The 25695-nt window shown below is 46.3% G+C and overlaps 1 protein-coding gene across 2 annotated transcripts; it reads left to right on the top strand.

Annotated features, from left to right (window-relative positions):
* The first annotated feature begins 4121 nt into the window (after positions 1-4121).
* On the top strand, positions 4122-18909 carry RRM2B (ribonucleotide reductase regulatory TP53 inducible subunit M2B). Of its 2 annotated transcripts, XM_031058990.1 has the most exons (9): positions 4122-4271; positions 5695-5811; positions 6735-6868; positions 7285-7379; positions 9367-9500; positions 14845-14949; positions 16054-16167; positions 16597-16756; positions 18476-18909. In XM_031058990.1, the coding sequence occupies exons 1-8, from the start codon at positions 4230-4232 to the stop codon at positions 16747-16749; spliced, it is 894 nt and encodes a 297-aa protein (XP_030914850.1). In that variant the 5' UTR covers positions 4122-4229; the 3' UTR covers positions 16750-16756; positions 18476-18909. The 2 variants fall into 2 exon arrangements, with proteins under 2 accessions (XP_030914850.1, XP_030914849.1); XM_031058989.1 differs by having other exon boundaries at positions 16597-18909.
* The last annotated feature ends 6786 nt before the right edge of the window (positions 18910-25695 follow it).

Below are 25695 nucleotides of genomic sequence, written 5' to 3'. Positions count from 1 at the left end.
CCTGCCCCGAGCCGCCATGGAGGCAGGTGTGCGTGTTGGTGATGCTCCCGGCTTCCCAGGCCCTGCGGACCGGGAAGGTCTGCCCCTGGGAGGCGTCCGAGCTGCGTTCTGGTGCCCCCCAGTATAACCATGTAAAGCCAGGCTAAGGTGTTTAAGGAGAAAGGATCATCATGGCAGGGAAACCCGCGTGGTCTTCCTGAGCCCTTGTGTCTCATCAGCACTCAAGTATCCAAAACCAGGTGTGCTATGTTAAATACAAGTATAAGAAACCCCTTACTGTGTCTCCCTGAACAGTGACGTGCTGTACTCTTAGTGTGGTGCATGGTAGTCCTGTGATCCCCTCAACCATGTGGAAGCAGCAGGTGTTGTGCTCCTCAGACGCTGTGCAGTGCAAGCCATCTCTCCCAGGAATGGTGCTGGACTTCCCAGTCTCACTGCTGGCATGGCCTGTGCTGCCCAGGGCTGGCCTGGATGCTTTGGGAGCTCGTGGGATGCACATCCAGCCTCTTACTGGGGTGTGTGGGGGTTCATAGTCACAGATCACTGAGTGTATGTTCCACATCACAGTGCTGGCTCTGCCAGTACCTTTAGCTTTTTCCCTGGCTACAGCTGATGTAACCGTGATGCTTGCACATGTAGCCCAGCAGCTGTAGCTGTGGGGTCATGGCTGTGTGTGTGTATATATGTTAATTATTTCCTAGTTTGCTGAATTTGAAATTAATGGAAGGCGTTTCAGTACCCCTAAGCAGTTTTTGTTGTCCATGTGGTTTATTGTCATCACCAGCAGAGCTTGTCTCTCACAGTTGCAGAATAACTGGGATATGATGTACTGGAGTGTGTCCAGCAAAGGGCTGATGATTAAGAGACTTCAGGATCCTTAATACAAAGAGAGGCCTTGGGTGTTTGGATTGTTCAGCCTGGAGAAGACTCCAGGGGATTTTGTGAGTGGGTGGAAATACCTAGTGGAGGGAATAAAGGAGACAGAGCCAGGCTCTTCTCGGTGGTGCCCCATGGTGGGACTAGGGGCATTGGTCACACACTGAAGTATAAGAAGTTGCATTTACGTGTGAGAAAACACTTGTTTTTTCTGAAAGTGGTCAGATGCTGGCACAGGTTGCTCACAGAGGTTGTGTAGTCTCCCTTCTTGGAGATACTGAAGCCTCATCTGGTTGACCCTGCTGGTGCAAGGGTTGGCCTGTGCCCACCAGCTTCAGCTCTTTTACACATTTAGATCATGTCTGAACAGAATGAAGCATGTACACATTATAAACTGGGTGCCCTTTGTCATTATGGTGAGTGTTGACTGTTTTATGCATCATAGCCTTAAGAAAAAGATCTGGGGTGCACATTGAAAGTAGTGTTGACCTAGTGGCTCCTACCTTCTCCTGCCCCTCACACTCCTGCCAGTGCCCCTGGATCCAGGAAGGCAAAGCAGGGAATGTGTTATGCTCCTTCAGCACAAGGTGATGACTGCTCAGAAGTCTCAGCAGTGATCAGAATGTGCCACACACTTGAAACTGAGTTAAAGAGGATGGGATTGTCTTGTAGCCACTGCCTGCCTGCCTGCCTGCCAGTTTAGAGCCTGTGAAAGGCTCCTTGCACAGCAGCCTGCCTGTGAAACTCCTCTGCACCCTGAAGGTGATAAGGGAGGTGGGATGTAGGTTGAGCAGGAGGTTCCAGTATCATGTAGCCTCTGTGACTGACCTTTCCTTTTTTAATATGACAAAACCCCAAACAACCAAAACCATCTATTTAACAAAATACTGGTACAGTTTTTAAAACTGCAGGCTAGCCAGGCTCACCTGAATGCCTGGAAAGATGATGGGATGGCTCATCCTGCAGTCTGTTTCTAAGCATGTGGAAGACAAGACAGTCATCAGGAGTAGTCACTGTGGATTCACCAAAGGGGACTTGTGCCTAACCAATCTGATTACCTTCTCTGATGGGACAATTGGCTGAATAGACAAGGGAGAGCAGTGGATTTTGTCTACATGGGCTTTAGCCAGGCTTTTGCCGGTGTCTCCCATGGTACCCTCATAGGCAAGCTCAGAAAGTGTGAGCTGGATGAGTGGATGCTGAGGTGGATTGAGCACTGGCCTAGTTTCAGGGCTGTCACTGGTTGTGTCCCCCAGGATTCAATGCTGGGCCCCGTATTCTTTCACTTATCCATCAGTGACTCGGATGAAGGGGCAGATGCCTCCTCTGCAAGTTCACTGATGGCACAAAGCTGGGAGGAGCAGCCAATACCCCAGAGGGCTGTGCAGCCCTTCAGAAGGACCCAGGCAGGCTGGAGATGGGGAGAGGAATAGTCTGAAATTCAGCAAAGACAAACGCAGGTCTGGGGAGGAATAACCCTGGGGGCCAGTACAGGATGGGGGTGACCTGTTGGAAAGCAGCTCTGCAGAGAAGGATCTAGGGGTCCTGGAGGACAGCAAGCTGTCCATGGGCCAGCAGTGGCTGGGATAACAGGGAAGACTTTTGCAGTGTTTCCATTTTCAAGGATGTCAGCTGGTGCAAAAACAGATGGAATTGGCTGGATGTCAGTCCCTGAGCAGGTGTGTGCTAAGTCAAGGTGCTGAACCTGCCAACTCCAAATTCTTCCAATTCCAGTGAGTTATTGTAACCATCTATGCCCTGGGAAGTAAAAAAGGTCTTCAACTATCATGGCCTTCAGCAGAAACTCCACAAGATGATGGGAAATCTGTATCATGTAATTGAGTAATATTTAAAAATACAATAAAGGGGTAGAATTGTAACCCAGAATGTTTCAGTGATGTATTCACTGGGTATCTGGTGTATCTATGCCAGCTATTCAATGTGCATGTATGTTTGGGTTTTGTTTGTTTTTTAAAATCTGAATGGCATTATTTGTTTGAGAATATTTTCCAAATTGAAATAAAGGAATACTTTTTATTATGTGAGTAGTTACAAGCAGACTGGGTAGAGAAAGGACTGCCAGATACTTCCATCCAGGAAGGTAGAAATAATGGTGCTCAAAACCTTCAGCTCTCCTTCTCTGCTGTATTATATGGAATGCCTTGTATACTGCCTGTGGTTAGTTATCCTCTCCAGCAGTGTCAGTGGGATCTTGGAACCAACCCACAAAGGCATCCTGCTTGCTGAACTTGTGATCAGTGTGGGTCACCAGCCCTTCTGCAGAGCTTGCAGCCTGCTGTCCTGACAGCTCTTCACAGCAGTTGTTTCTAGTGGGTGCTTGGTGACATGTCTGCAGGGATGCAGGGACTGATCCTGGGAGCTGATGTCCCCAGCCAGAGGTGAGGTGAAGGCCCTGCTCAGACCAAAAGAGCAGAGAGAGTGTGTTCTCTCTGCTACTTTCCACTGGCCTGTGTCCTAAATATCAGCTGTCCACACCTCCCCAGTTCGGCTGGGCTGGAACTCTCTGAAGAAGAGCTGTGCACAGATGTCCTCTGGAAAGCCACACAGAAGGATCAGTGTGGGATGGGTGACTCCAGGCAGAGGTTTTCCTGTTGGCAGGTGCTGGGAAGAGGCACTTCAGCTTCATATTGAGGGAGAGCCTCCAGGGCAGCCTCCAGACCACGCTGTCGTGTGGGCTGCCCTCACAGACTGCATACACAAACCTCCATGCTGAGACTCGCTGTGGCACAGGGCTGTCCTCTGTCAATTGGGATTAGTTCCTGTCATCTCCTGGCTTTCTTAAGGCAGTCAGTCCATCCAGGTCCTAATGGCTGAGCGTAAAGCAAAGCTGGGAGGTACCTGGGCAGTGAGCCTGGTGGAGCTGTGCTGGTGGCAGCTGCAGCACCGTGCTGTGACCTCACTCGTGTCTCCGGGTGTGTGGGACCGCAGTGGCTGATGTCGCCCCGGGCAGATTTCCCCTGTGTGCACAGGGCTGTGTCTGTGGCACACCGGCGCTTCCTGGCGCTGGCACGGCTGGGAAGGGGCGCTTGCTGAGAGCCGTGCTGGTAGAGCCGGGCGGGCAGCGCTGCGGGAGCTCTGATGGAGGGCGAGGGGACACCGACCCCAGGGGGCCAGGTGGGTGTCTGTGTGACACGGGTGGACTTCAAACCACACCTTTGGGACAGTGTGAGCAGGAGGAATAAATAGTGTTAGCTTTAACCAGATCTGTGCTTTATTTTCAGAGCTCATCGAGTGCTGCTGAAAATGGCTCCGACCTTGATGAAGAACCTCTACTCAGAAAAAATCCCCGCCGCTTCGTCATCTTCCCCATCCAGTATCCAGATATATGGAAGATGTATAAGCAGGCTCAGGCCTCCTTTTGGACAGCAGAAGAGGTGAGCCCTGGGCCAGTGGGTTGGCAAAAGTCAGACCACTGGGGTCCTGGCGTATCTTTCCTAGCTCCTCTGCTGGCTTCTGTGTTGCAAAAGTTGGAATTAATTTCATCAAACATCAGGTGCCAGCACCAAAGCAGAACTCCCTTCATTGACAGTGGAAAGTAAGCTGCTTCCACAGGGTGATTCAGCAGAGCTGTTTTAGTTCCTTAGTTTAGGATGAGATGGAATTGTGTCCTGGGTTGCTTCTCTGGTTGTAGAGAAATCCTAAGTCAGATTACTCTGATTCATGGTCAGATAACTCCTACCGTGCTGTGGTCTCTGAACCTGCAACTGACTCCTTGCCCATGTAAGATGCTTTGGGAAATTTCATGCTGTTCCTTAATATTAGGTACCTAAATTTCCAGACAGACAGTGTTAGTTTTGCTAAAAATGCGTTTAGCTGACTCCTGATTGCCCTGGTGAGGTTCTTGCCCCACATTACAGTGCAAGCTCTAAGTTCTTCCCAAGGTTGCTGGTTAGCTAGGCCTGAGCTTGTTTGTGGGCAGTGGTTTGCAACTGCAGAGGAGTGAGATGAAAGCCCTGGCAGCCTCTAAATAGACCAGAAAGCATCATGGGATGATGAGGAGCTGCTGTTTGTGGAGGTGGTATTTCATTGTCTGGCTGGGCAGCTTGCTGCCCTGTTGCAGCAGATCTTCATTTAAACTGTTAAAGAAAAGGCATTTGAGCTCCTGATTTACGAGCATTTCCCTTTTACTCTGTTACTGGCTTCTTCTTATACTGTCCTACCATCTGTGGGGGCTCTGCATTTTTCACATCTAACTCTACTTTAGTGCTGTTTTGGTTCAGAAATCCTACAAACAAACAGAAAAGGCCGATGTGAAGGAAGCTGTGGTTTTCTCTCATGGCTGGGGTTTGGTCTGAATAGGCAAGAGCAGTTGCACAGCATTTGCTCCATACCATTCTTTGACAACGTGGAGGCTGAACACCTGCCAAAGGCAAAGTCTACTCAGTCCATCTTTTGACGCAGTTGGGTATAGCTTTCTTGGAGTATCAGTATTTATTTCAAGTAAAGTTTAAGTGTCTCAGAATGAGGTCTGGTTACTGGTGTGTGTTCATACTTGTGGCAAAAAATACTAAGGCTTTTCAAAATCTCATTTTTTTATTCAATAGACACCAATTTTCATTCCAAAATACAAAAGTGTTAACTGTGAAACGAGTACATGATGTTACTGGTGCAGAGAGAGGCAACAGTACTGCAGTGTCTCTGTTGTCTTTTACAGTGACAAGTATTTAAATCCTCTACATGTAAAGATTTGAAAGCAAATGCCAAAACTCTGCCTCAGTCGCTTGACTGGGCTGCTTGTTCTTACAGAACGATAAATGCAGAAGGAGAATAATGTTTTCCTTTTTTTCTTTTCATTAGGTTGATTTGTCAAAGGACCTGCCTCACTGGAACAAGCTGAAAGCAGATGAAAAATACTTTATCTCTCATGTTCTGGCATTTTTTGCAGCCAGTGATGGAATTGTAAATGAAAACCTGGTGAGAAAGACTTACAGTGGGCTTGAATACTTAGTCATGTTATTTTTTATTAACTTTTCATTTTGGCTTTTTCACATTAATTCATAGGTTTATTAAATGTGTACTTTTTTTCTTTCCACCTCACCTTTGTCAAGTGGAACAAACAGCTTGTTTGTCTGGGAACAGTGTTTGAGTTAAATTGGGTCAGCTGTGGTCATCAGGGCTCCAAATCACATCACTCTGGGACACCATTTTTAAGTTCAGTCCCTGCTTGGCTGTGGGATATGCATTTCTGAATGAATTAATATAACCCCATATTTTTCTTGTACTCATGTTAATTGAAAAGTAGGGAATACAGACTATGGCTGTGCCATGTATTCCTCATTTTGGTAAAATCTGTTTTGTTCTCGCTGAACAGTACCCTGGAATCTCTTAGGTGCAGGTGGGTGCTGCTAAAACGGTGGGGAATTCTTCCTGGTAATATCTGTTCTGGGCTGGAGAATATCTCATCACAGGTTAGCAGTGGTATCTGTCTGCAAATGCCCAGTTTAAATCTGAAATGTTTGAATGTTTATAACATGTAGTATATATGTGCGTTTATTGCATGAACATGCCTTATGTCATGCTGTTTATGTTTTTAATGATGAACACAAAGTCTGAGGCTTTGTTTAGTACTGCATTATTTTATTGTTCTTTTCGTGTGTATGTCTGCCCTCATGCATCAGCTCTTAGATGTATTTACTTCTGTATTTATTTGCTTTATTTTCTTTTTTATTTTCTTCTGCACCACAGCTATCCTACTGACATGTCTGTGAACGGAGTAGGACAGAACTGCTCCCATCCTGTCTCTGTAGCAGAGATTTCATGTCTCTCCTGTTGAGCTCAGAGCAGTGTCATGCAGGACTGTTTTGTTGTACTTATTGCATGCTTTCTGGTTTTGGCAGGTGGCACGTTTTAGTCAGGAGGTGCAGATCCCAGAAGCTCGTTGTTTCTATGGCTTTCAGATTCTCATTGAGAACGTTCACTCAGAGATGTACAGCTTGCTCATAGACACCTACATCAAAGATCCCAAGAAAAGGTAAACCTGGGTGTGTTACAAACCTGTGGGAAAGCTGTGGCTGAAGCCAGTGCCACTGTTGTAGGGCAGCTTGGCAGCTGTCTCCTGTTTTCCTTCTGACTTTCTGGGGGAACTGGGGAAAGTTCCTTAAAGCTTTCAAGGCCTGCATGTCTGACCCCCAAAATGGAAAGGAGTATTACTGACCAAGGCTTATATATAAAATACAGCACTGTACAAGCAACTAGGAAGAAAATGAACTCTATCCCAGACAAAGACAGGACAGACCACCACTTCTTTGGGGTGGGAGTGGTCTCTTACTTGGGTTAGTTCAGAGCCTTGCGTAATAGAGTCCTCTCTCTGGTGGAGCTGGAAGGGACAACCAGGGCAGATTTACCTAAATCACTATTATGATGTTTTGTCTCTGTTTTCTTCTACAGGGATTTCTTGTTTAATGCTATTGAAACAATGCCTTGTGTTAAGAAGAAAGCAGACTGGGCTCTGAAGTGGATTGAAGACCGAGAATCCACTTTTGGTGTGTAGCTTTTTATAAACTTGTTTCTATTGCATATCACAAACTGACCTTCTGTGAGTAAGCTGCACCCCTGGAACATGAAATGAAATCCTTCACAGATGTAGTGACTTCTGGGTCTCTGGTTTAACTAAAGAACTAGAAATAAATTCTGGTGAGCTTGTATGTTTTTATCTTCAGGTAGAGAAATAAAGTAATGGCAGTGCCTCCTGAAATCATATTATGAAAAATGCTCTTTTTTTATCTTTATACTGATACCCAGTATTCATTTACACTGAATAACCCTGGTTTCCTCAGTTTTTGCTTGTAGATCTTATATTCTGGTTTTGATTATTTCTTCTAGTTGGTTCTTATTTTTCACTCAGTGTTCAGAACTGGGCAGCTGAAGTTCTTACAAGTCCAGATATTTTCTGTGTTCATGTTCCTATAGAGAAATCCATGGGGGTTTTTGTAACTGAGGCATGACTGAGCCTGGTCAAAAAAGGTTGAAGAACCATCTATTTCTGGTGTTTCTGGTTTGCTGTTGGGACCAGGTTTCTAATTTTTGTATCTCATTTCAGAGCTGGGACAGTGGCTCAGCTTTCATCAGTGTGCTGCAGGGCATCCTTAGAAGTGTTCTGTATTCAGCGTTACAGTGTTGACTTGGAAGGGTTTCCTGTAGCTGAAATGCATAATGGGTACACTCTGGTGAATTTTTTAAAGCAAACATCCTCTGTATTTTGAGAAAGTGTAGGAGATGGAGAGATTCAGCCTGGTGAACAAAATAAATCCGAACATCATTCTTTTGCAGCATCTGTTCACTGCTCTTGTTAGAGAGAGGTTCTTTTCTGTAGCTGTATATTGTTCTGTCCTGGCTCCCACTGCCTCCCTGGTCTGGCTTTGCTTGCTGTGTGTGAAACCCCTTCATCATCTCTTTGTTTGGCTCACAGCAGTGTGGGGTGTGCCAGGAATCAGAAAGTTCCCTAACTCAAAAAGCAGTGTGCCCCCTGCTCCCTGCCCCCAAGCTTAATGCATTTTATCCAGATAAGTAATCAGTCTTCTGCTTCATTAAACCTATATTTTATAAGCAGCCTTTCTCAGCAGTAACTACAAGATTTTTAGTGTTGCCAGAAAAATTCTTTCTTTAATAACTTCTGTGATACTTGTAAGGTGGTATTGCTCTCTGTGCTTTTTCCTGATTTGAATTACTTCAGATGAGCCAGTGGTTGACATTTGTATCTCATAGAGGAAGTGGGACATCTGGCTACTTTGGGTTATTTTTTAAAACAAAATTCTGTGCAGTTCTTATCAGGAAAAGGTACCAGAACTTAGTGCCAAAGCTCTTCATGTCAGAACATACCCAATCAGCCTGTGAAGTTGTCTGAAGTAATGTACATGGAGTGATGTGGCTTCACTAAATAGTCAGATGGTCTTGTAGTCTGAACAAATGCATTCATATAGAGAACAGGGAGAACTGGGACCAATAATGCCTTGCTTTCCTTGGATTGAAGGTGGGATAACACAAGTACTTATTTATGTCTTGAGTTATGTTCTGTAGACTTTCACTCTTTTAAGAATATGGTTTTATGTAGATTCCCAACAGGAAGAAATTGTCGTGTAGGGTTTTTTGTTTAATTTATAAGAGATTGGCCCTTTTCTCAGTTTTGACTGTCAGTTACATAGCTGCTTTCCTGCCTCTCAGGAGAGGGAGACAATGGAGTACTAATGTCTTGGCCACTTTGGACAATTACCTTCTTTTGCTTCTGACCTGTGGCAGTTCAGTGGGTGCCCTGGTTCTCCAGTTCTGCTGGGTTTGTTATGGCTGAGTGCTGTGGGGTGTGTAGACCCTCTGTGTGTCATGATCTGCTGATAGATGTGGTCAAAGACAGCATCTGGTGCTGCAGGGGAGATTGCTTTTCTCCAGCATCACTCTGTCTGATACAAATGGTGCCTCTTGCTGATGAGCAATAGAGCAATTTGTGTCTAACAAAAAATGTGTTATGTTAAACAGGTGAGAGAGTGGTTGCCTTTGCTGCAGTGGAAGGCATCTTCTTTTCGGGTTCCTTTGCTGCTATATTTTGGCTGAAGAAGAGGGGCCTGATGCCTGGATTGACTTTCTCCAATGAACTTATTAGCAGAGATGAGGTAATGTGGCATAGCCTACACACTATTTGGGAAGAAAAGTGAGTTTCCAGGGCAAGGGTAGAATTATATTTGTGAAGAACCCATAATCTTGACAGAGGAAGGGGAAAGAAGCAGACTTTTACCAATAATTAGAAGAATAGAATAATTTTGGTTGGAAAAGACCTTTAAGATCACTGAATCAAACTGTTAACCTGCCACTGCCAGGTCCACCCCTAAGCCATGCCCCTAAGTGCCACATTCACATGTCTTTTAAATACCTTCAGGGACAGTGACTCAACCACTTCCCTTGACAGCAATTTCCATGAAGTTTTTTGTGATATCAAATCTAATCCCCTGCTTGATGCAACTTGAGGCTATTTCCTCTTGTCCTGTTGCTTGGGAGAAGAGGGTGACCCACATCTCACTACAACCTTCTCTCAGGGAGTTGTAGAGAGCTGAGGTCTCCCCTGAGCCTCTTTTTCTCCAGTCTAAATACCTCCATCTCCCTCAGCCAATCCTCCTAAAACTGGTGCTCCAGACCCTCCACCAGCTTTGTTGCCCTTCCCTGGACTTGGTCCAGCCCCTCAATGTCCTTCTTGTAGTGAGGGGCCCAAAACTGAACACAGGATTCAAGATATGACCTCACCAGTGCCGAGTACAGGGGGACAATCACTGCCCTGGTCCTTTTGCCACTCTATTCCTGACATAAGCCGTGATGCTGTTGGCCTTCTTGGCCACCTGGGCACACACTGGCTCATGTTCATCTGCTCTCAACCAGCACTTTCAGGTCCTTTTCCACTGGGCTGCTTTCCAGCCACTCTGCCCAAGTCTGTAGCACTGCATGGGGTTGTTGTGGCACAAGTGCAGGACCTGGTGTTTGGCCTTGTGGAACCTCGTGCCATTGTCTTCAGTCCACTGATCCAGCCTGTCCACATCCCTCTGCCTTCCTAGCCTCCAGCAGATGAACATTCCTACCAAACTTGGTGTCTTCTGCAAACTGACTGAGGGTGCACTCAATGCACTTTACCACTGATAAAGATATGAAACAGGACTGGCCACTCAGGCCAGTAACATATATATTTATATATAGTGTACATAACAGCATAACTGGGCCCTGGGTAGCACTGCCTGTGGCCAGCCACCAACTGCATTTAATTCTCACCATGTTTTTTGGCCTGGCCATCCATCCAGTTTTATACCCAGCAAACAGCACTGATGAGCTTAAAGCCTGGGTGCCACTGGGTCCCTCAGCAGAAATACCTGTTTTTAAAGGGAGTAAACATAAATACTGGTGTCCCAATTGTGATTTAACCCCAGCCAGCAATCGAGCCCCATGCAACCACTCTCTCACTCCCCCACCAGTAGTATCAGGGAGAGAATCAGAAGGGTAAAAGATGGAAAACTTGTGGGTTGATATGAAGACAGTTTAATAGAGAAACCAAAAGTCACACACACGAGCAAATCAAAACAAGGAATTAATTCAGTGTTTTCCATGGGCAGGTGTTCAGCCATCTCTAGGAGGGCAGGGCCCCATCAGGTGCAACAGTGACTTAGGAAGGCAAATGGCATTACTCCAAAGGCACCCCACCCCCTTCATTGTTCCTTCTTCCCCCCATTTTATATACTGAATGTCACATGATCTGGAATGTCCCTTTGGTCAGTTTGGGTCACCTCTCCCAGCTCTGGACAGGTGGTGTGTCTCCTCCCAACCTTCCATGCACTCCCAGCTTCCTCACCTGGGTGGCAGTTGGAGAAGCAGAAAAGGCCTTGGCTCTGTGAACGCCCTGCTCAGCAATAGCAAAAACATCCCTATATTATCAGCCCTGGGTTCAGCACAAATCCAAAACACAGACCCATACTGTACTTGAAGAACACCAACCCTACCCCAAAACAGCGCACCAGCCAAAACCAGCACACCAATGTATATAGTATTATCAAAAAGAGGGAAATTTTTTAGATTGAAGGGGGTGTTTGTTTTCCTCTGGTGTGAAGGGAGGAAGGCCCAGCTGCTCAAGGGGTGGGGTGGAATTGCATGGTCCCCAGCTGCAGGGGGGGCTGGCTGGAGCAAGGACCTGGATAGTGTGTGACTGAGACTTGCTGTGCCTCAGCTGGTTCAGGCAGGTTCAGGTGGGCTCCAAGTACCACTCCTCACTTGCTTCTGGTTTTGGGTCCCAGAGCTTGCAAACAGCCACCTGCATCCATCACCAAGGCAGCTGTGGCAGGTTGCTGCAGAAGCAGCAGATACCACTCCTCTCCATGGTCTTGTGTTGCTGCACAGCAATAAAATCTCCTGGAAGGGAGCAACTACAGATCTGCCTTTGAGGAGAGTGAATCTTAAGATGTGAGGTGCCTGGGGGGCTGCATGTCAATACACCAAATATGACAGACCATGTGCTTACAAGTGCCCCTTCTTTGCACTGCTTCCTTCCTTTTTCCTTGCTCCCTGCAAGTTGGCAGGTGTTGTTTATGGCTGGGGACTGTGCACTGCACTGCTTACGTCACTGTCAGTGCTGAAAAACTAGAAAGACCAGTTTTGTATGCAGTATAAACATGATTGTGGTTGTAACTTAGCAGAGTTGGTCTTAATGTGTAAAGAGCTTTTTTATAATGGAAGTGATTTTCATGGGTTAGCTAAATTGCTTTGAAATCAGACTTCATGATATGTCTTTAAAAGACACTTTTGAAGAAAGTGGTATGATGAATAAGGAAAACCAAATAGTTCTTCAGCCTTCACCTTCCTTGTGTCTTTTGTGAGTCATCCATTTGAGTGAGTCAGGATTTGTTTGTTACAGGGATCACTTGCAGGCGAGTGAATGTAACTGTACTTTTCTGCAGAGTCAAGCACCAAAAGACTAAAATTTTCTTGAGCTCTGCTGGCATAATTCCAACTGCAGTTCTGTTATGAAGGTTAAAGCTTGGTGCACAGAGCACCTGCATTGAAACCCAGTGGCAGTAAAAAGAATCCACAATGGAAAACTACAAACTGTTTTTTAATGCACCTGGACAGATAAATGATCAACGCTCAGGGTGTTTTTTGAGCTGCTGGCTCTGCTCCCAGGCTGTTGTTGAGCTGGTGCATCTCTGATACTGAAAGGTGCAAAGCTGGTGGGTGCACCAGTCAGCAGAGCACATGGGTTTATGGAGAAGCCAGGCATGTCCTGCATCCTCCTGGTGATGTTGCCCTGGATAAGACCATCTGATGCCATCACTAGAGGGGGGGATATTTCCCAAATTACATTACTTCAGGGCTGTTTCATGACCTTAATCGGAAGGATTTTATAGACTTTCCAAAAAGATTTTCACAGAATCACAGTATTGTTAGGGTTGGAAGGGTCCTCTGGAAATCCAAGCAGGGTCACCTGAAGCAGGTGACACAGGAAGGTGTCCAGGTGGGTTTGGAATGTCTCCAGAGAGGGAGGCTCTGCAATCACCCTGGGCAGCCTGTTCCAGTGCTCTGTCACACTTGATGTGAAGTTCTTCCTCCTGTTGACGTGCAACTTCTTGTGTTTTAGTTTACAGCCATTGCTCCTCATGCTGTTTCTGGGCACCACTGAAAAGAGTCTGGCATCCTCCTCTTGGCACCTACCTGTCCTGGCTTCAGCCAAAGACAGGGTTAATTTTTTGCAGTAGCTGTGAGCGGGGGGAGCCTGAAGCTGTGTGGCTAAGACCCAAATGTTATTGGGTGCCACCTCAGGTCTTTGACAGGGGTGGGGAAAAGGGACACCCTCTCTTGCTTTTGAGAAGAAGGGTGTTCCTTCCAGTGGGAAAAAAATGTAATTGGGAAGAGCAGGTGGGTGTTTGTCGTGCGTTTCCATGTAAATAGCTTATTTGTCTTACACATTTTGTTGTTCATATTGCTGTTACCATTCCTTTTGTTATCTCATTGTTGTTTCCAGTAAATTGTTCTTACCCATCCTGTGATTTTCACCTTTTGTGCCTCCATTCAGAGCAGGAAGGGGCAAGGGGAGGCCAGGGGTGTCTTGGTGGGGGCAGGGAGCAAGCAAGTGGCATCTGGTTTGGGAGAGTCTTGGTAGGGGCACTGAACTGGGGAGTACCATTCCTAAACCATGACACCACCTTTGAGATAATTACATGCATCAATGAGATCCCCTCTCAGTGTTCTCTTCTCCAGACTAAACAGGCCCAGCTCCTGCAGTCTTTCCTCATAAAAAAGATGCTGCAGACCCCTCATCATTTTTGTGACCTCTGCTGGACCCTCTCCAGTAGCTCCTTGTCTCTTCCATACTGAGGATCCCAGAACTGGACACAGCAGCCCAGATGTGACCCCACCAGGGATGGGCAGAGGGAGAGGATCACCTCCCTTGACCTGCTGGCCACATCTTCCCAATGCACCCTGAGCTACCCTTGGCCCTTCTGATCACAAGAGCGCTGCAGGCTCAGTCAGCTTGTTACCCACTGAGACTCCCAGGTCTTTTGCAGCAGAACAGCTCCTCTCTAGTAGGTCAGCTCCCAGGTTTTGTTTTGACCCTTGTTAGTGATACTATTGGATTGTCTTGTAGCCCATAGTCTGCCAAATTCTTTCTGATTGGTTTTCACTCTGAATGTGCCCTCTTGGTGTTTATTGGCTGTAATCACCACCTTGCACTTGAGAGGAGAGATGGTAGCACAGTGCTCCTTTAGTCTGGCAGCGGTAGGTGTGGCTGAAGCAAGTTAAAGAGAGGTGCCCCTTGGAGCAAGTTAAAGCTGAGGTGCCCCTTGGAGCAGCTGTCTGGGGTTGCTTGTCTTCTGGTATTTTCTTACCTTGGCAGGAGACTTTTCTGGAAATCCTGGAAAGGAGCACCGTTTACTAGGCTCTGTGTAGGATAGCTGAGTGAAATGAGAATGGGAGTTTAGTTGGGGAAGAGATGATTTGTTAATCTTGGGTTTGGTGACTTTAATCTGAATCTGCCTTTCTGAAAATGCTGTTGGGAGAAGCAAGGGAAGAAATGCTACTGAAAGAATTTAAATCAAGTATCTCAAAGCAAAGAGCAGGTAAACAGCCTGTTTTAACTCACAAGTAATTTTGCAGGTCTTGATGTAGAAGTCTTTCAGCAAAATCATCCCTGACAGGAGGCAGAGACCAGCAAGGCTCTGTGTAGGATCACTCACAGTAGAGCAGCCCTCAGAAAACTTTTACCTGAGAAGCATGTATGCTGAACATTATTTTGGCACAGGTGGCATGTGTTAGATTTGAGATGTTACTGGATGGTAAACTCTGAGTCCACACTGCATGTGACAACATTAAGACTTTCATAAAAGCAGGAGGCTGGGAAACTTCAACCCAAATGACGCTGCCTGAAAATAAGAGCAAACTATGTGGAAGAGGGGAAAACTGACTGTGTTTTTCATTGTTCTCTTATTTCAGGGTCTGCACTGTGATTTTGCTTGTCTAATGTTCCATTATTTAGTGAACAGACCATCAGAAGAGCGAGTGTGTGAGATCATCGTTAATGCTGTAGAGATTGAGCAGGTAATCCTGGCTGTGACAACATTGTGGGCAGCACAGGCTCAGTCTGAGGTGTGAATATAAACAAATTAACTTCTAACTTTTGGGATTTTATATTTGATACTTGGCTCAAGCTTGATTCCTGATGCATTATACCATTCCTTCCCTCTTCCTTAATGGTGACAGTAAGAGTCAGAGACTTTCTGATTCAGTTGTCAAGCAACTGGGGCAAGCTGAAGCTGGCAGCTGGTTTTCTCCTTAATGACAGAAAGGAAGAAAAGCTGTCTTATTTGATATTGAATAGAATAGTTACAGTTGGAAGGGACCTACAATAATCATCTAGTCCAACTGCAGCTGTCTCTTAGAGAGGAGTTTGTTTACATCTGTCCTTTCAGGATCTTTGTCTCTCCCTATTGTATTCACATCTCTGCTTGTCCTCAGGAGAAGGCAGGGTCTGTTCTGGCCATGAGTATCATGCTGTCTTCTGGCTTTTCCTGAGGTTGATGTGAGGTTCTTTCATGTGAAGTGCTGCCCTTCTCCAGGCACAAGTTTCTGCATGGCTGAGTGTTTGGCAGGATTTTAGTTTAGCTTTCTTTCCTGTTGTTATCTAACTACTGTGACGATGACAAATGCTCCTGCTTTGTCTCACAACACTGAGACAGGTATGCATTGGTGCCTGAATATACACATGACTGGGTGCAGCACTCATATATATCACTGCCCTCTGATCTGTCACTCTGTTGTGGCTGGAAGCCAGGAAAACTGGTGATTTCTTGATCTATCCCTGCTCCCACTAGTATGGTCTGTAGGTTTATTGAAGTTGGAGCTTAAGTTTACACTGAAGCTTATGCTGGGGGATTGGAGAAAAGCAGATTAGAGGGGCAGTGATAAAAATCTTGTGCCTTTTCCAGAGTAACAGGCTAAAAATAAAGAAAGATACAAACAGTTACTGAAAACAGAAGATACTTGTTGAATTTAGTGATGCAAGTTATTTATTTAGACAACTTCCTGGGGAGCCTGGAACATCACAAAGTATGTTACTGTGAAACACAGGTGTCTTCTCTCTTTTTCTCCTTTTTTTTTCTTAAATTTCATTTCTCTAAATGTCATCTGTATTTTAACTTCTAGGAGTTTCTAACTGAGGCATTACCTGTGGGTCTGATTGGAATGAATTGCACCTTGATGAAACAGTACATCGAATTTGTTGCCGACCGGTTACTGATGGAGCTTGGGTTCTCAAAGGTAAGAGATGCAATTGCCCCAAATGCTGGCCTGCCAGTGCAGCCCAGGAGAGCTGTCAGCACAAAGCACTCCCTTGTCATGCTGGGGAGCAGGTCATATTTAGCACATGGGCTTCCTGTGAGTGACAGCTGAAACCACAGCATTCATACCTATGCTTCACTGTAAAAGAGCAAGAACAATTTAGGCCTTTGTTTCCCTTCAGCTGCTCAGCAGGTTTGTAATGGGAAATGTAAGCTGTGCTCAGATGCTGCAGTGCTTGAAGAATAGCAAGCACCTTGCACAAGTGAGCTAAACCACAGACCAAACTCCTGCGAGTGGCAGTGCTGAATTTGCTTAGAGAGGGGTCCGTAGATCCTACAGGATATTGCAGACAGAGGTGGTCTAGTTTGAAAGAGTTTGACAGTTTTGTTTGTGGTTTTCCTTCCCCAGGTCTTTAATGCAGAAAATCCTTTTGATTTCATGGAGAACATTTCTCTGGAAGGAAAAACAAATTTCTTTGAGAAGCGGGTTTCAGAATATCAACGTTTTGCTGTTATGGCAGAAACAATGGACAATGTCTTCACTCTAGATGCAGATTTTTGACAAATTGGTAAATGAATGGTGACTGTTTCCCTCTCCTCATCTCCCTTTATGCTGTGAAGTTGACTTAATTTCTTCTCATGGAAATCAGAGCCTGCTGGGATATTTTTCCTGGGTTTTCATGTTGTTTGTCAGAGGAGTAAATATATTTCTCTCTGTGTCATTTGGAAAAAAAAGGGGGGATCATTTGTAAAAACTTTTGGCTTTGTAAAAGGATGGCCTTTTTAAGATTCCCTTGACTCATCTGCTGTCAATGCTGCCTTTAAAAATGACATGGAACGGATGCTACTACTTTTTTAAGACTTCGTTAGTGTTTTAAGAGAGCAAACTGCATATTTACCTCATGTTATGGTATTTTAATCTGAAAACCAGCTGAGGTATCACTCCATGTAAAAATGTTGCTCTAAATTATTTTTCTCTTTCCTGTTTTCATGTTTATAGATTTGGTATAGGGTAAAAGCTCTTCTGTTTCATCCTGTTGCAGATATAGTAATAATTGAATGTGGGAAAACCTTAATGAGGTCTGAACTATAGAATATTATTAAACCTGGGAATTATGGGTAATCTCCCCATTAACCTGGATTCTGTCTGAAAAAATTTTTACGGGTTGGAAAACTGATGGGTCTTGGTAGGCATTTAATTCAAATACATGTGATTCTTGTGTTACAGCTGTTACTGAACAGGTCAGCGGACTTTGAATGGTCCTTGAAAAGGTACACCTGTTAACAGTGGAGAAAAATCACATCCTGTAGGTCTTTGGCTTGTGCTGCCTGTTTTCCCATGCTTCACTGATCAAGTGCCTTATTGAGCAATCTGTAGTTGTAGTTGTAATCATCTGACACTGAAACAGCCAGCTCTGGGTGTTGTCCATCTCCCCTTATTGTGCTGGGTGGTTTGATACTCTCCCCTTCTTGGTTGCACTTGTGCACTGAAGGGGTGAGAAGACATGTCATTCCAAGGGATTATTCCTTGAGGTGCTACAAACAGACTCCTGGGGCTGTAAGGAAGCACCCAGTAATGTGTGAAGGTACATCAGGTTTTGTGTCTGATGTGAATCATTGGAACCATTGTCACAGAAGAGTTTCTGAGAGAAGGTATTAAACATATCAAAAACAAACCAGAAGTAGTATGGAGTAGCAGCTGCTACTCCAGAAGTAGTATGGAGTAGCAGTTTGTGTGCCTGAAAACTGTTTGTAATTTTTTGATACCACACGGAGAGAATGGAGAGATTGAAGAGTGGTTAATGCACTGCAGCAGTGCTTGGGATACTATTCAGCTGTACCTGGCTTATCTGCAAATAAATAGGCTCTTTTTTCCAACATGAAATGAATATACAAGAGCTAGACAAAGGGTTCTGCTTTATTAAACCCAAGCATTTTTCATAATATTCATAATTTTGTGGAAGAGCTTTTGTAAGTCTTACGGTTGCAAATATCTTGTGCTGCTTTTGATATACCTGGCATGAGCCAAACTGACAGCCCAGGGTTATCAGTGATGGGGTAGCACAAGTGTTATTTCCCTGCCAGCCCAGATCAGCCATAGTCCTGGGTACCTGAGTTCCATGGAACAGGTCCACTGCCTTAGTACAGTTCCTAGTGAGCAATTGTCCCTGCTCTAAAAATAAGCAGCATAAGCAGCAAAATTCACTCTGTTTTCTTAGTCTTTTTTTAGTAAAAGATCAGGAGTATGTGCTGAGCATGGAAATGGAACAGCTTTTTTTTTTCCCTAGAGAAGAGCCTGCATCATTTGACATAAGGTACTTGGAAGAGGGCAGAGTGGAATGTTGAGGATACAGAGAAAAGCTGGAACTGGTGGCCCTCATTAACATCCTGGAACTGCAAGAGAACTGTGGACAGAGGGAAAACTCAGTGCCTTTTGGAAATTCTGAGTTGATAGGGCAGAAAGAGAAAATACTGTAAATGGGTCTGTTGTTGGAGTAATGGAACCTATTATGTCACTGGAAGTACTAAAAAGTATTTATTTTGAGTCTTGTGAATTATGATGAGAGTATAGAGAGTGTTCTAATATGAAGCTGCAATGTGCTCAGGTTTTGTAAATGTCTATGAGATACCAAAGTCTGCTACAATGGCTCCCACTTGATTTGTGTGTAAAATCTGTGTGTTGTTTCAATAAAATCTGAGTGTGGGGAAGCCCATGCCTTCATTTACAAGTTACATGCTTCCTTGTGAAAACCAAAGTGATAAAATTGGGATATGGCAGAGCAAGTCAGTATTCACAGCTTTTGGATTGTGGGAGAAAGTTGTGAGTGCTCCATATATTGTCTTGCACTTTTTGGAGCTCTTGACTTGCTCTTTCTTGTTCCTGGAATAGGTTTTACAGTCTAGTGAGCAAACAAGTGGGTTTGGTGTTTGTTTGTTTTGTTTTGTTTTTAATTGGGATTTTCTGCCACAAGGAGAAATCTTTTTGGTGTCTGTAAGGTTCAGTGAAGAAACACTCCAAAAATATATTGGATGGTACCTGATATATCAAGAGCATCATGCCCTTGGGGCAGGCACCCTGATTGCCTGGGCACAGCATTATTGGGTTCAGGCCCTAAGCTGGGGCCAGCCAGGCACCTGCCTGAAGCCAAACTCTGGTGTGAGCTGGCGCAGCTTCACACCTGCTTGTGTAGGCACTGTTGGAGCTGTCATTTCAAAAGTCTTGTCCCTGCAGCCTCTTTGTGCCTCCTTGAGACAGGCATGATGGGCAGAAGGTGCCTTCTTCCACCAGCACTGGGCAGAAACCCCATGGGCCTCTGAGGGCTCTGTGTGTCTCACACTGTGGCCATCAAGCTTAAGAAAGCCTGGTGGGTGTGTGTGGGGGGCAGAAGGTGCAAGCATCCCTTCAGTGTACATGGTCTGTGTGCCCTGAGTTGGAATAAAGCTGGTGTGTGACTTCAGTGTGACAGAGCAGGTGCTTCCTGGGGGTGTTTGTCTCGTGGTGAAGAACATCTGCAAGAGTCAGATAGTAGAAACTTCTTCCTGGGGCCTGCAATAGGAGCTGAGGCTCATGGGTAGAATCCACCCTTTTTAAATTATAAAGTGGCCTCCATGGTTCCCATTGTTCCCATTCAAGCAGACGTGTGCCTTCCAGCAAGCCCCCTGAGTTGGTTATCAGTAGCCACAGGCAGACATGGTGCTCCCAGTGCTCTGCTCTGGCTGTGAAACCACTGCCCAGTGCAGTAGGTCAGTGAGTATTCCCAGCCCTTGCTGGGAAATAACGCAGGGGAAGGCAGGGCAGTTAGCAACCTCTTTCTTAGTGTTTCTGGACTGGTAAGATTATTGCAGCAGATGAGGATGCTGTGTGTGTGGCAGCACCCTCAGAGCTGCCACCTGCCCCTGGCTGGCTGACACTGTGCTGATCCACTTCCACCGCATTCCTTGTCCTTGTCTTTGAGTGATGAAAGCTTTGAGAGAGCAAGCGTGGCCTCCCTGCCGGTCACCCAGCCTGCCAGAGGAGCATCTTCCTTCTGGCCTTCCTAGGGGGATGATCTGGGCTGCTTTTTCCTCCTGGTGGAGCCCTTGAGTCAGCAAATACTGATGTTTCTGTCACTGTTTCCTAGCACTCCCTTCTGGGAGTCCATCCCTGATGATGCTGATGCGTTGCTATTTCATGCAGTCAGGTTTGTGTTTGCCAGGAGGCTGCTCCTGTGCCGGGCCTGCTGTCAGCCCTGCACGCTGCAGGGATGCTCCCGTGTGTGCCCAGACCCTGTGTGTGTGTGTGTGGTGTGCACGCCTGGCACACACCAGCGCAGCTGAGGGGAGGAGCTGTTGAATGGCAGCTTTTAGCAAACCCTCTCCCTGGAGCAGAAGGGCAAGGTGGGCACTGTAATATTGCTGTTAAGAGATGCTATTCCTGGTGTGCTGTCAGCTGCTGCCTTGCCCTGGTTCCCGTGGCCTGGGCACAGGTGACAGCAGCTGCACAGCCTGGGCACAGATGGGCAGTGCTCCCATCCCATCGTACATAATCTGGCTGTAGCAGCCAGGGCTGCCCTGAGGATAGAGCCGTGCTCTGCTAACTTTAGCTGAAGTTTTTTCAGCTTGAAGCACAGGTAAATCTCAGGAATGGCTGGTTTTGGCCAGTGTGGAGCACACATTTCTGCTTTGAACAGTAATTTTGGCATTTGGCTATTTGAGTGTACTCGCGTGGGCAGGCTGGGGAATTCCCTGTTGAATTTTGACCCTTTGAATAAAACAAAAGGATTTGTGAATGACAGACATGAGATTTCCATGACAGGCAGTGGTGCTGCCGATATCACAGCTTCTCGTGGAGTGCTGCTGACTGGGGACCCCTGCCCCTGCAGATCCTGTCTTACAAATATGCTTGAAAGGCTTATCTGGGAAATCTCCTCCTCCTTCTATTGCTTTGGCCAGCACCTGCTGATGGGTTCACAGGAGCAAATCTGCATCATCCATCCCTTTTTGTGCTGTAGCACTGTTTGGTTACTGTTACTCTGGGAATGGCTCCCATCTCTGCTGCAGCATCTCGAGGAGAGCTGTCACAGAGAACTGCCTGGCATTCAGGGTGAGGTGTTGTCTCCTGCCATGGGGACAGGCCATCTTTGGGGCTTGTTCCAAGGCCTTGCCTGTTCCTTTAGGAAATGCCTCTTGCTGCAGAGGCAGGAGGAGGTCATCACCAGCAGATAATGAAAAGAGATCAACAGACAGGTGGAAAGTTATTTTGGATTCTTCTGTGTCTTCACCAACAGGGACCGATTTTGGATTCTGTCCCTCTGGTGCTCAGTAAATGTCAGAAAAAAAAAATCTGTGCCAGCCCAATGACAGCTGGATGTGATCTGCTCAAAGGCTGTCCTTGAAAGTCTCTCCTAAATGCCATATTTCACTCCTACTCTACCCAGATTAGGCCACTGGGATGGCATAAGCAGCTCTGCTGCTCATTGCTGTGCCCCCTGTGTGTGATGGCTGGCAGGGTGCTGCTGTGCCCTTCCAGCTGCAGCTCAGGCTGAAGTCCTGCCTGGCTTGGACTTGGCTCTTGCTGGTCCCAGTGTGCAGTGCCAGAGCCAGAGGAAAGGCCTGCAGTGAAGCACTGGCCTCTCAGACTGGGGCAGATGCTGACCACAACCTTGTTTGCTTGCCTGGGTTCAGAGGGAGCTGCACGCTCATGAGGCTGATGTGGTTTTTATAAGCCCCTCAAACAAAGCCCTCTTTTAGGTCATCCATAAGTTACTTTAATGAAGAGGCTCCCAAAATCACACTGGAGGCTCTGGGTGGATACCAAAGGAGTTGGTGGAGTTTTTTTTCTTGTCAATGGGCAGATCCAAGAGAAGTGTTAAGAACAAGTCTCAGCATTCAAATACTTTTTACTGATTTCACAAATGCCTCTGGCAGTGCAGCCTAAGCTGAACTTGAGAGCTTCAGGGAAAGTCTGCCTCCCCATCACTACTCCTTAGCCCACAGACATGGCTCTGAAGAGATTATACTTGGGTTGCTTTATGAGGAAATGCAAGAATCCTTTTCACAGCTGGTGGCCTTACCATGCAGGAGGTTGTCCAGGCTCTGCACCTGGGCTGTGTCTGCAGGTCTGCTTCCAAGCAGCCCGTCCAGGGCCCATTGTGTGCTGATGATGCTCACGAGTGCTGGCCTCTGCCATGGGGCTCTCCAGGATGGGATGGGCTGTTTGCTGCTTCACAGGCAGTTTTGAGAGGTTAATTAAAGGCAGACTGCTCTGGCACATCAGCCACCTCCTGAGAGACTGGGACCACTCAGGGAGGGCTGGGGAATCCTGAAGGCAGTGACATGCCTTGCGTAGGAAAAGTATGACAAGCAAACACTGTGTTGGTGGCAGTGGGAGTGACAGTGAATTCACTGCTCATTGCTTAGATGCCAGCAGCAGTGCCACAAAAGTGGTCATCATACACAGACTGGTGTGGTCACTCATGTCCTGCAAGAGCCTCCCTGAGGGCTTCATTACCCAGCTCTGGGAACTGAACCCAATGGTGAGCAGCACAAATACTAACTAATAAATATCTAATAATAGTACTGAATAATCATACTGGTGCTACCATCTGCTCACGTGGAAGTCATGGCAGAAGTAGCTTTGGGGGCCTGGAAAATCACAAGTTCTGGGAATATTTGCTGCCAGTGTTAAACATGAGGAGCCCAGAGCAGACCTGGGGAGCCCTGAGCCCTGAAGTTTCAGCCCCACCATGGCTGTTGCTGTTCTGACCTTGGCAGCAGCAATGCTAAGGACTGAGATGCCTCTGCTCTGAGCCCCAGCCCCTCAGTGGAGAGATCCTCCTTGCCCAGAGCAGGGCCTGTGCATGAGGACAAGCCCTGGCTTAGGAAGCTTTAGATCTCTTTGAAGAGGTGATTTACAGCTTTGGAACAAGTGTGATTCTCTACTGAACAGAATGTTTCATTATTAGGTCTCTAGCATTTGAAAACATTTCTATGGTCCTTTACTGCTTTATTTGCTACTGGGTTAACTTTTTCTGAGCTCAGGCTTGCTTTGATCCTCACAGTATGGAGCAGGACTTGGGGTGTCCTTTGGGAAAGTGGCAGCTGTGGAGCAGCTCCTCCACACCAGGCCTGAATCCAGGTACATCTAAACCATCTTTTGATGCCCAGAAACTCCCCCAATACCTGCTTCTCTCTCAGGAATCTCAGCCCTCCAGGTGGGAGGAAATCTGGGTTGCTGGGACTAAAGGGGAGAATGGGCATTAAATGAGGCTCCAGGAAAGCAGGGAAACATCTTTAAAATTTACCTTAGCTGTTGAGTTCGTCTTGGTTAGGTAACTATGGAGAAGAGCTTCCATTAATGAATTTAAGCCAGGTTAGTGAATAAAGGCTGTTCCAATCTTGGTTGCAGGGTCCCAGGGCAGTGATAAAACCCATGGTGCAGAGGAGTACAGTTTAGAGTTGTTATAGCAAGCATTTCTGCCCCGTGAGAAGAGGCTTGCCTATCAGCTATTGATTTCTTTGTTCTTTCCATTTGAAGGGAAATAGATTTAGATTACAGCTTATTAGACTGACTGGAGTACTGAATGTTTTTATTAAATCACTTCATTCACAGTGTGTGCAATTGCTGGCTTCAGAGACAGGTGTTATGATAAGCCCTGACAGAGCTGCCTTGCTCCTTGCTCAGTCATCCCTCTGTGGGCTGATGTGATGGTGTCTGGAGGGCTCCTACAGCCACTACCACACGTGCCTCGTTTTTGGATTAACATCATCATGGAAAAAACAGCATTGCTTGGTTTGTTTCTCCAAGATTCCTGTTGTTAGAAGTCCCTTCCATGAAGTTCATCCAGTTTGTTTAATTCCTCGTTAGCAGAGCAGGGTGTAAAGCCAAAAAGTGTTTTCCCAGCTTCTCCCACACTGAGCAGGGTTTGAGGGCAGAGTGAGGATGTCACCTGCCTTTGGAGCAGCCTTGGAAGGAGAGCAGCTGGCCAATGCCAATGCCACAAGCCCTGCACCCAGGCAGAGGGACAAGGTGATGAGTCTTCCTCCATGTAACCCCCAGTCCTCTTGAGCTGTGAGGCTGTAGGGTGGTGGCCACAGCTGTGGGATGCACATCCTGCATCTGGTGAAGGCAGGCTTTATGGCTTTCCATAGGCTGCTGAGGCCAGACAAACTCATGGGGAAACATTGCATGCTGCTGAGATAAATGCAGGGATTCTCACAGCAGGACATGGCCTACTGCAGTGCCTGTTTGCAACACTAAGTCACTGGATAAGAATTCCTCTGTATAGTTAAAAAATAATTGTATTTTTAACTGTCTTTATTTTTTCTTTTTCTTCCCCCCACCATCTGATTTTATTCACCCATTAGATTTGCATACTTTAAAACAATTAGGTTCTTGAGAGGTGTGTTAAAGCTCTTCTGTTACTTAAATATTAACCTACATTTACTCTTGGTGCTGCTGTACCTTGTGGTGTGATACCTGCATAAGCAAATCTTTCTCTTCCACATCCATTAGATGGAATTAGCAGCATTGGCACATGCTGACTGTATTTTAAGCTCAAATGGTGTTTCCCAAAGTCCATAAAACAGAGGCCAATTGCTGCCACTTCTGTTTCATTTGTGTCATGCTAATTCATTTCCCTGTTGCTCCTGAGTGTAGGTCCAAATTAACAGGGTCTGGTTAGTCTCACATCAACCACACAAAAAGTCAGGGGTTTGGCCAGAAGTAGGAAAGGCAATTTTCCCCTCCAAACCGGTACTTTTGCTTGTGAGGCTGAAGAATGGAAGTTTACCAAGGTTGAACATGCAGCAGTGGTGTTCAACACAAATACTGCTTGTGCAGATGGAGGGCTAGGGCGGGGGTGAGAAGCATTTTCCATAGATCTCAAAGGTGGGAAGGCAGATCCTTACACAGGATACTGGTGAGTACAGAAGCACAGAATCACAGAATAGTTTGGGTTGGAAGGGATCTTAAAGAGAATCTAGCTCTAATTCCCCTGCTATGGGCTGGGACACTTTCCACTAACCCAGATGGCTCAAAGCCTCATTCAGCCTGGCCTTGAACACTTTCAGGTTGCTTCTCTTGGCACCCTGTTCCAGTGCCTCACCACCCTCACAGTGAACAATTTCCTCCTAATATCCAGTTCAAGACTACCCTCTTTCAGTGTCATGGGGAGCCACTGCAAACACTGGATCCAGTCAGTGCCTGACAGATGTGAGCCTGGAAGTGTGGCCTTGGTGTGCTAAGCACCCATAGAGTCCCATTCTCTGCTCTTTCTGCATAAAGTAATGCTTACACACAGGTGAGGGGTAAGTTAGAATGGAGTTTGTGCCATGCTGGGCAAGTGTTCACCTTCCCTGAGGGTCAGCAGTGGTTCAGACTGCACTGGAACAAGCAACCATTTAAAATAAACCGAGAGACCTACAAACTGCAGCCCATTGGCAGAGAGTGCCAGCAGCCCTTGTGCTGTGCTGTGCTGTGCTGTGCTGTGCTGTGCTGGGCTGTGCTGTGCTGTGCTGTGCTGTGCTG

The sequence above is a fragment of the Geospiza fortis genome, unplaced genomic scaffold (assembly GCF_000277835.1).
Source record: "Geospiza fortis unplaced genomic scaffold, GeoFor_1.0 scaffold200, whole genome shotgun sequence".
In the NCBI taxonomy this organism is placed as follows: Eukaryota; Metazoa; Chordata; class Aves; order Passeriformes; family Thraupidae; genus Geospiza; species Geospiza fortis.
Note: the sequence above shows the minus strand (reverse complement) of the source record. Positions and strands in the feature narration are given on the sequence as shown.